The sequence below is a fragment of the Dendrobates tinctorius genome, unplaced genomic scaffold (genome assembly GCF_039654945.1).
Source record: "Dendrobates tinctorius isolate UK_male_01 unplaced genomic scaffold, ASM3965494v1 ptg000051l, whole genome shotgun sequence".
NCBI lineage: Eukaryota > Metazoa > Chordata > Amphibia > Anura > Dendrobatidae > Dendrobates > Dendrobates tinctorius.
This window is the reverse complement of record NW_027361719.1, coordinates 4,107,719-4,118,712: the sequence shown is the minus strand read 5'-3', so window position 1 is coordinate 4,118,712 and position 10,994 is coordinate 4,107,719. Positions and strand designations below refer to the sequence as shown.

General features: G+C 41.6%; 1 protein-coding gene across 1 annotated transcript in view; it reads left to right on the top strand.

Annotated features, from left to right (window-relative positions):
- Positions 1–1,071: 1,071 nt before the first annotated feature.
- Positions 1,072–10,994, top strand: part of LOC141091260 (thiol S-methyltransferase TMT1A-like) — a 135,434-nt gene continuing 125,511 nt past the window's right edge. The window contains exon 1 of the mRNA XM_073576714.1: positions 1,072–1,655. Coding sequence (XP_073432815.1) covers positions 1,158–1,655 — 498 coding nt within the window. The 5' untranslated portion in view covers positions 1,072–1,157. The remainder of the gene's footprint in view (positions 1,656–10,994) is intronic.

Here is a 10,994-nt window from a genome sequence, read left to right as displayed (position 1 = left end):
AAGATCCATACCAAGGCAACAGTACAGACAGGACGGCAGAAGGGAGGTTTCCTTGGTGTAATTATATATTTACATCTATCATATGGATACCCCTTATTGTGGATGTTTTTCCTTTTTTTGTTCCTTTATTTATGCTGATGATATATGCATGAGACTCAATTTATTATTGTATTGATCAGGACTAACAGGGGGATTGTATTCCCTTTTTGTTTTTACATGTTTTTAAATTTATATTGCTGTCAATAAAGCTTTTCTTGTTGTTATTATTATATATATTGGTGGTGTGCATTTTTATGTGGTCTTTCTTTCCTTTCTTGTTGCATTAACTCTTCATGTGACCATTTGCACCCCCGACATTAATTATTTCATTGAGTATTTGCAGTGCGCCCTTATAATCTTTTCCAGAATACCACTCAGACAACACAGGATGATGGCAAAACAGTATAGCAACATAAATTATTGAACCACCAACAGACAATAACATATAGAACATTCCCAGTAAATACCCAAGATGGTGCAAATTACGAAATCTCACCATAATTACTGTGTAGGTGCCTGGAGTCTCTCAAATTACTGTGTAGGCGCCCTGATATACCTTCTCTCTGCCTTTAAAAGTTGGGATGTATGCCTTTCCGTGACAGAATCTATGGGCCGTGACCCCACCTACCACGCCATTTTTTTTTTGTGAGGCGGTTTGGGACCGAATTAGTACTTTTACTATGGGGGCTTCAAAATATTTATGTACGCCTATTCCTATAACACAGCTTAAAAGTGTAACCATTCCCTCGAAAGGGTTTGGTTATTTTTTTATAAATAGTTGAAGGGAAGCTATCTCTAACTTGAATGTCAGAGTATTTCTTAATTGTGTCTGTTATCCAAGCTGAAAATAACCCACATTCTCTTGATTCCTGCTCTTATCACATCTGAGTATGTCTATAGTGTCACTGTTGGCTAATAATAAGTCCATAGAATATGTGCATGGGTGAATAGTGCACGCTGTGCTAGGTAGAACTTTCCACAGACCCTGTATTGTGCAGCCCTCCTCCCCTTTTGAGGGAGGATCTAGGCATGGTAAACACTAAGATGCCTAGAAATACAGGAGGGCCTCGCTCAGAATTCACTGTCTCTGCTCACTGCATGCAGGATTTCCCTCCAACATGTCTGTGATCATATTTCTTTTGCAATTTATTGCAGCTGTTATCATGCTGCCTCTGCACATCCTTAATTATCTTGGCCTTTGGGACTCAGTTATGAAGAAATTCTTTCCTCATTTTATAAGCAGATTCTGCGAATCATACAACAGATTGATGGATGATCAGAAGAGAAAACTCTTTAGCAATATCTCCGACTTTTCGGGTCCAGACAAAGAGCTCAGGCTCCTAGAGGTTGGTTGTGGCTCAGGTGCCAACTTCAAGTATTATCCCAGGGGCTGCAAAGTGACCTGTCTGGATATCAACCCAAATTTCGAAAAGTTCCTGAGCAAAAACCAAGCAAAAAATGACCATCTTACTTATGAGCGCTTTGTGGTAGCTTCTGCTGACAACATGACGTCTATCTCAGATGGCTCTATGGATGTCGTTGTGTGCACCTTGCTGGTTTGTTCCGTGCCGAATATTCCAGCCGTAGTGAAAGAGGTCAAGCGGGTTCTCAGGACGGTGAGTTGTGTAATGTCTGTAATCCCATTATCTTTATTTATTATGTGAGCAAAGTATTTGGCTTCTTCTAAACCTGCTACAGAAACGTGAATTATGTATTAGAATTTTAAATTTTGGCATGGAAACCTGAATTGTTGGAAGTGTAAGTGCTAATAGCAATGAGATACAGATCTTATCCAAGATTATCCCTTTAGCAATGTTTCTTGATATGCAAAACCACGTAGATTGTTAGGAACTTTTGATATCTGCATCGTGGTTATCAATATATACGTAAGGGACCATGTAGTTCCTCACCTGTGGGACACTAACTAAACAAAAAATCAATGGAACCGGAGACAGAGATGTAAGGAGAGACTTAAATATACAAACTTATTCCAGGTACATGCATCTCCCAACCTAAACAATCTAGAGCACCCACAGGTATGGCATCTAATGCTGGTTATAATCTGAAGGTAAAAATTACAACAAAAATATTCAATTCCAATATTTTAACCTCTAAGGGACAGAGCCAATTTTAACCTTAATGTCCAGGCCCCTATTTTTCAAATCTGACCTGTGTCACATAATGTGGTAAATAACTCTGGAATGCTTCTATAGAAAACCTGGTGATTCTGAGATGAATTTTTGTGACACCTTGTACTTTATGTTAGCCGTAAATGTAATACGTTTTTCTTTTTTTGTGAAAATATCTGAAATTTTATGAAAATGTAGAAAAATTATCAATTTTTAAAATTCGAATGTTTATATCCTCTAAAGCAGATAGTCATTCTACACAAAATACTTAATAAATAATATTTCCCATATGTCAACTTTATGTCAGCATAATTTTCAAATGTACTTTTATTTCGCTTTGATGTTAGAAGGGTTAAAAAGTAGCAGGAATTTTTCATTTTTTTCCAGGAAATTTACAAATCCAATGTTTTATGCACCTATTCAGTTTTGAAAGGACTTTGACGGGCTTATCTGATATATAAAGCTCAATGTGTGTGTGTATGTATGTGTGTGTATGTCCGGGACTGGCATCCGCACCGTCGCAGCTACAGCCACAAAATTTGGCACAATCACACGTCTGGACCCCGAGAGCGTCATAGGCTATGTTGTGAGGTGAAATTTTAACCCCACGCGTTCCAATTCACCAAACAATTTTGCTCCTATCTACATAATGGGGAAAAAGTGAAAGAAAAAGTGTTGGAGGCAAACTGACAGCTGCCAGATGTGAACAAGGGGGACTTAAAGAATGAGAGCGATGGCGCTAAAGAGTGTATACCGTACAGTTGCTAAGGTGGGGCCCTGACATGGGATACTCACCACACACGGGGATATGAACACACACAAAATGCGCCACACACTACCACGTGCTTCAACACATATACCACCCTCCGCACACATTTCACCACACATACACCAACCTCGCCACATAAAAGTCAAAACACAAAAGTCACCGCTCAAAACTCACCACGCTGTCCCAGAGCTGTTTAAAAGATGAAAAATGAGCTGTGATTGGTTGCTATCAGCAACAGTTTTCTTTGTAGACAGTTGTGGTAACTGAGGCCTATTATTCTTATCATTTCTATGGTGTTATCGTCCTTCTGTAAAGCTGGAAATAACACAATTTATTACTGTGCCAACACAGACCACCCTCTGACACAGACTGCAGGGGGAGTCCAGTATCACACAGGATAGGATTAGATACACAGCTCAGCAGTCAGTATCACACAGGATAGGATTAGATACACAGCTCAGTAGTCAATATCACACAGGATAGGATTAATTACACAGCTCAGCAGTCAGTATCACACAGGATAGGAATAGATACACGGCTCAGCAGACAGTATCACACAGGATAGGATTAGATACACAGCTCAGCAGTCAGTATCACACAGGATAGGATTAGAAACATGGCTCAGCAGTCAGTATCACACAGGATAGGATTAGATACACGGCTCAGCAGTCAGTATCACACAGGATAGGATTAGATACACGGCTCAGCAGTCAGTATCACACTGGATAAGGTTAGATACACGGCTCAGCAGACGGTATCACACAGGATAGGATTAGATACACTGCTCAGCAGTCAGTAACATATATGATAGGATTAGGTACATGGCTCAGCAGTCAGTATCACACAGGATAGGGTTAGATACACGGCTCAGCAGTCAGTATCACACAGGATAGGATTAGATACACGGCTGAGCAGTCAGTAAAACACGATAGGATTAGATACACAGCTCAGCAGAAAGTATCACACAGGATAGGGTTAGATACACAGCTCAGAAACAGGATGTGCCAATGGAGAGGACATTTTCATTCCAAGAATTCCACTCATTCCATCTGATTTGCTTTTGATTTTAAACACCTCCAGTTTCCAGTTCAACTGCTATTTGCAATGTCCATTAACAATGCTCAGGGACAATCCCTGAAAGTAGTAGGGATCGATTTAAGTAGTAGGGGTCGATTTGCAATCTCCATGCTTTTCTCATGGTCAACTTTACGTGATCTGTTCAAGAGTTGGAACTGCCAAAAATCTGTTCATCTTTGCACCAAAAGGAAAAACCAAAATGTTGTTCATCAAAAGGCTCTTGAATGAGTTGAAAATAAAATACTATCAATACTTGGGTAATCGTTTAGTTAATTTGTGTTGCAAATCTGTAGTGTTGAATATATGATGTGAAATATTTTTATGTGCAATATAATCATTATAATTTGTTATAACTAACCACAGTTGGTTACTATGCCCAGGCAACGCTAGGCTCTTCAGCTAGTATATTAATAATACTGCTGTTAGTAGATTTGTTAACCCTTCAAGTGTTTCACAGAAATGAAGGCTTTAGCTGCAAATATTTCATTTTCACAAGGGTTAATAAGAGAAAATGGACCCTAAAAAGTATTATGCAACTACTCACGAAGGTGGTAACCCATATGTGGTCAAATCTGCTGTTTGTGAAAATTGCCTGGCTGGGAAAGGAAGAAGCTCCATTTGGTATTCGGAGTGTAGATTTGGCTGGAATAGACTGCCGACACCATGTCTCATTTGCAGATCCCTGAGGTGCGTAAACAGCAGAAACCCCTACAAGTGACCAAGTTTTGGAAACTAGACCGATCAAGGATTTCATATAGAGAGGTGTGTTGAGCTTTTTGAACACAGGTGCTTTACAGAACTTTTTAAAGAGTGGATGTACAAAAGAAAAAAAAAATTCTCTGAAATGGCATTTTAGCCCCAAGTTTGTACCGTAATTCTCAAATTGGATAATAGGAGAAAACAGACGCCGACAATTAGGCTAAGTGCACACGTATTCAGACCAAAGAAAAAATGGAAACACGAGCAATATATATGGGTCGCCCTCCCAGGGCTGTGGGGTACTCGGTACCGGGCCGGTGTCAGGGGGATGTGTCACAGCAGCGGTGACCCGGTCCGTGGCCCTGGGCGCCCAAGTAATGGGGAATGTAGTTAATGGAATAGTTTGTGACGCCACCTGTGGTGTTCGGCAAGTGAGATGTGAAGCTGACGCTGCATGCAGATCCTCTGGGGCTGGTGGTGTGTTGCAGCCTAGATGGTGTAGCTCCCCACAGGTGAAGTTGCAGCCCCAAGGCAGTGTAGATGTGGTTGGCAATGGATGTAGCAGTGCCGACACGGTAGGAAGCAGACAAGACACAGCAGGGTGCAATTTCTGTACCTTTACTTGGTAACTGCAGTCCAGGGTCCTGATTACAGATGGTAACGGAGCAGGCTAGCCTGGAAGCAACTCAGGGATTCTCTCTCACAGACGGGCTGTGCAGTCTCCTTCCTAGCGCCTTGTGGTGTGAAGCACTCCAGTACTTAGTTACTCTAGAGTTCCTCCTGTCAGATGTTCTCAAGAACCTTACTTGCACGGCAGACAGCTGTAGCCTATCTCAGGGGCTCCTCTCTTCTGAGTCCCGGCTCTCTATCCAAGCTGCTGTTGTGCCTCAAGTCTTAGATAGGAGTAGGGCATTTACAGCCTCCTACCCCTCTGGTATCTGTTGCAGGACCGTTAGTATCCGTACAACCGTGGAGACCAGGCTCCAGTTCATGCGCTCTCATGCTGAGGGAGCTCTCCTTCCTAGCTCAACCTCCAGCTTCTCTCTACACATCTGCACACTTCACCCTCCGCAGACTAACTGACCACTCCATCCTCTTGGCCCTCAGAGAGCACTCCTCCCCTTAATCCTTGTTCAGAGTTCCCCCTGCTGGCCTGGAGTAGAACTGTGTTGCATGTGTGGATTGACTGTGAGAGAGATCCATCCTTGCCTCCAAGCCTGGCATTACCCTCCCCTGGAGGAAAGCAAAGCCAGTGTGGCAACCATACTCCCGGGGGCGCCACATATAAGATATATGATTTTTATTATACTCAATAGGGTAAAATACAATATGTAGACAAAAGAGATGTAGATAAATGCAAAGTAAGAGGATCAGCGACATCCAGTTACCACATATTAGTGAAGGTCATGGTAGAGTTAATATTATTTAGGCAAAGGCAAAATAGCAATAGCATAATCAACTCCCTCTCAGTTATCTCCTAAATGTAATAGCATGCAATATCTCCCATAAAGTGCATAGTGCATAGAGAACGGTCACAGAAAATTATACAAAGTAGAGTATATATAAAAATATACACAATTATAAAGTAGAAATCTGAAGACTGCAAGTAAAAGAGACTGTCAGCTAACCTGAATAAACCACAAGGGTAAGGAGGGGAGACAGCCAGGGGTTTAAAAATGAATGCCTAAGTATCAGACATGAAAAATTGTAAAGAAGTACCAACCTATCTGATATGTGGACAGCGGGACCCCTACGCGCGTTTTGCTTCTTGCTTCTTCACGCTCCCCCCGAAGAAGCAAGAAGCAAAACGCACGTAGGGGTCCTGCTGTCCACATATCAGATAGGTTGGTACTTCTTTACAATTTTTCATGTCTGATACTTAGGCATTCATTTTTATACCCCTGGCTGTCTCCCCTCCTTACCCTTGTGGTTTATTCAGGTTAGCTGATAGTCTCTTTTACTTGCAGTCTTCAGATTTCTACTTTATAATTGTGTATATTTTTATATATACTCTACTTTGTATAATTTTCTGTGACCGTTCTCTATGCACTATGCACTTTATGGGAGATATTGCATGCTATTACATTTAGGAGATAACTGAGAGGGAGTTGATTATGCTATTGCTATTTTGCCTTTGCCTAAATAATATTAACTCTACCATGACCTTCACTTATATGTGGTAACTGGATGTCGCTGATCCCCTTACTTTGTATTTATCTACATCTCTTTTGTCTACATATTGTATTTTATCCTATTGAGTATAATAAAAATCTTATATCTTATATATTGCTCGTGATTCCATTTTTTCTTTGGTCTGAATATAGCTCCAATGGATGAGCATTATTACTGATAGCCACTTTTTGGTATTTAAGTGCACACGTAGCAGAAAATTTCTGCTGAAAAACCTGACTCCCTTCATAGAAACCGCACGTTTTTTTCTGCGCATTTTCTGTGCGGTTTTTGCGCAGAAAACGCACAGTTTTTATGCGTTTTTTTCCGCGCGTTTTCAAAACGCATAAAAATACCCAGAAACGCGGAAAAATCCACGAAATTAATGAGCATGCTGCGTTTTTTTTACCACGATGCGGTTTTTTCGCGGTAAAAATAGCATCAGTATGCACAAAAAGTGCAAAATGAATGGAAAGCTTATTTTTAGCGATTTTATTGGGAAAACCTCTAAAAATACAGCTAAAAAAGAGCTGTGTGTGAACACAGCCTTACTCCTGCATGCGCTAATACCCTATATGTGGTCAAAAACTGCTATTTGCACACATGGCAGCACTATTTGATTTTTGGGGAATAGATTGTGAATGCCATGTCACATTGGCAGACTCCCTAACATGCCAAAACAGCAGAAACCCCCTACAAGTGACCACATTTTGGAAACTAGACCCATCAAGGAATTCATCTAGGGATGAATTGAGCATATGTAACCTACAGGTGATTCACAGAACTTTATAACATTTAGATGTGAAAGCAAAACTCACGCTTTTTTGACTAAAATACTTTATTAGCACCAAATGTATCATTTTCACCAGAGGTAATAAGAGAAAATGCACCTCATAATTCCTAATTCAATCTTTCCCGACCACAGTGATGTTCCATATGTAGTCAAAAGCTAACGTTTGGGCACATCGCAAAACTCAGAAAGCAAAGAGCGCTATTTAATTTTTGGAACGTACATTTGGACACCATGTTGCATTTGTAGAGCCCCTGAGGTGCCAGAAAAAGCAAAAACACCCATAAGTGATCCCATCTAGCAAACTAAATGTCATAAGAAATTAATCTATTTGTGTGGGGAACATTTTTAAACAACAAACTATATCACATAATATTATAAGATTGGGCTGAGAAAACGAAAACCTTAGGAATTTTCCACTAAAATTTTACTTTAGCCTCAAAGATTTAATTCACAGAAGGGGAAGCAAAAGCATTAAATGTCACATGGTCTGTCAGTATATACACTTTACCTTTTCTGAAAGGCCACAGAGGCTGCAACACCATTAACCCCTTAGCTGCATGCCCGCAAACAGTAGTATATGCATGGCGTGACAATCTCACGGCCTCAAGCTGACCGCCACGGCAACCAGGTTCGGTTGTCAGCTCTATGTGAGAGCTGACACCCCGTAGCAACACCTACAATTGGTGCTAGCGCCGATCACAGGCATTTAACCCTCCTGATGCCCCTGTCAGTGACAGCGACATCGAGGAGCATCGCACAGGGAATGGGTTCCCCGCGCGCTTCAATAAGGACAACACGACGCAATTGCGTTATCCCGGTGGCCTCCATGGAGACCCCAGCTGCAAGATATCTGCAGGGTCCATCAGGGAAGGTGGCATGTCAGTGCCTGCTCAGAGCAAGACCTGAGACACCTCCTTCCGAGCCTGTCAGATGCTGCTCTGATGTTCTTCATTGCAGAAGCATTGCAGAGCATCTGATCAGCGATCTGATCTTATACAGCAGTGATGGCGAACCTACGGCACACGTGCCAGAGAGGGCACGCAGAGCCCTCTCAGCTGGCACGCGGCCTCGCCTCACTGTTCCGGAGCTGCAGCTTCCTTCCTCTCACACATTGAGCTTCGCGGCAGCGGAGCTGAATGATGATGTCATCCAGCCGCCGCGCCTCTCGATGTGTGAGAGGACGTGAGAGGAAGGAAGCTGCCGGTGTGCGGAGAGGTGAGTGTGGCCGCTGTGCCAGTGAAACTGCTGTGTGTGTGTGTGTGTGTGGTGAGTGTGGCCGCTGTGGTGTGTGTGTGTGGTGAGTGTGGCCGCTGTGGTGTGTGTGTGTGGTGAGTGTGGCCGCTGTGGTGTGGTGTGTGTGTCAATGATGTGGAGAGGGCCAATGATGGGAGTGATGGGGAGAGGGCCAATGATGTGGAGAGGGCCAATGATGTGGAGAGGGCCAATGATGGGAGTGATGGGGAGAGGGCCAGTGATGGGGAGAGGGCCAATGATGGGGAGAGGGCCAATGATGGCGGTGATGGGGAGAGGGTCAATGATGAGGAGAGGGCCAATGATGGGGGTGATGGGGAGAGGGACAATGATGGGGTGATGGGGAGGAGGAAATGATGGAGGTTGATGGAATGGGCAATTTCTACATGAAGGGGATCATGATGGGGCTTTTGGCACGTGTTGGCGCTTCGTCATAAATAATTGGGTTTTAGGTTGCAGTTTGGGCACTCTGTCTCAGAAAGGTTTGCCATCACTGCTATACAGTAATGTCCCATCCTGAGACAATGTAAAAAAATAAAATATTAAAAAGTGTAAAAATATTTTTTGAAAAATCCAAAAATAAAGAACAAAAAAGAAACTATTTTTTTTCAAATAAATAAATGTATTTATGTAAATAAAAAAATAAACAATAAAAGTACACATTTGGTATTGCCGTGTCCGTAACGACCAGATCTATAAAACTGTCCCACTAATTAAACCCCTTTAATGAATACCGTAAAAAAATAATAAATAACTAGGCAAAAAAACAATGCTTTATCATCATACCATCAAACAAAAAGTGCAATCAAAAAGACGAATGTAAATAAAAATGGTACTGCTGAAAACGTCATCTTTTCCCACAAAAAGCAAGCTGCCACACAGCTCCATCAGTAGAAAAATAAAAAAGTTATATCTCTCAGAATTAAGCCATGCAAAAATAATGATTTTGTCTATAAAATAGTTTTTATTGTGTAAAAGCACCAAAACACAAAAATACTAATAAACGATATATATTGGCTATCGCTGTACTTGTACTGACATGAAGAATAAAGCTGCCTTACCAATCTTACCACACGTGGAATGGTATAAAAAAACAGTTCCTGAATTGCTGGTTTTTGTTCATTGTGCGTCCCAAAAATCGGAATAGAAAGCAATAAAAATTTGTCATGTGCCCGAAAATGATACCAATGAAAATGTCAACTTGTCCCGCAAAAAAACAAACCATAACATGACTCTGTCGGTTGAAATATGGAAAAATTATAGGTGTGTAAATATTGTGATGCTAAAACTAGTTTTCACAATAAAAAGTGTCTTTTAGTGTGTGACAGTCAAACATAAAGACCTGATACAAATCTGGTATCGCTGTAATTGCACCGACCTGAAGAAAAAGTTGCCTACTCACTTATACCGCATGAGGAACTACGTAAAAAATAAATAAAACCAATTCTTCACATGCTGTTGATTTTTTCATTCTGCTTCCCAAAGATCTTAGTAAGGCTCTGCGCACATCTATTCTGTGCTCTGCGCTGAGCACTTACACCGGGGTTTCCGTGTAAATCTATAAAATACATGATTCGGACAGAACCCCTGGAGGAAGATTCCCTATAATGAGGCAGATGGAGGCACTGTGGGCACCATAGGACCTGTGATACGACAGTATCCGTCTTTTTAGGATTCCATAAAAGTGCTGTCGGCCACAGTTTTGTGCACTTTTGAAAAGGACACCTTTGAACAGAGGGCAGACGGAGTCCAGATTAACTCTGCTGCCTCGTTATAGTGAATGGGTCACTCGGGGGTTCATTTGTCACGTTACTAAGAGATTTAGATGGAAACCACAAAGTAAGAGTTCAGCGTAGAGCGCCGGGTAAATTTGATTCTAAACGTTATGTAAAATGTTACCAATAAAAGCTTCAACTCTGTCTACAAAAAAAGCAAGTCCCCACTCAGGTCTGTCATCTGTTAACGGAAATATAGGGGGCTTCCACATTACTGGTAGCACAAAGGCTCTGGGAAAGTGAAATGACTCCTCACCCACCAAAAGTAATTCATATAAAAAAAACTGTTACCA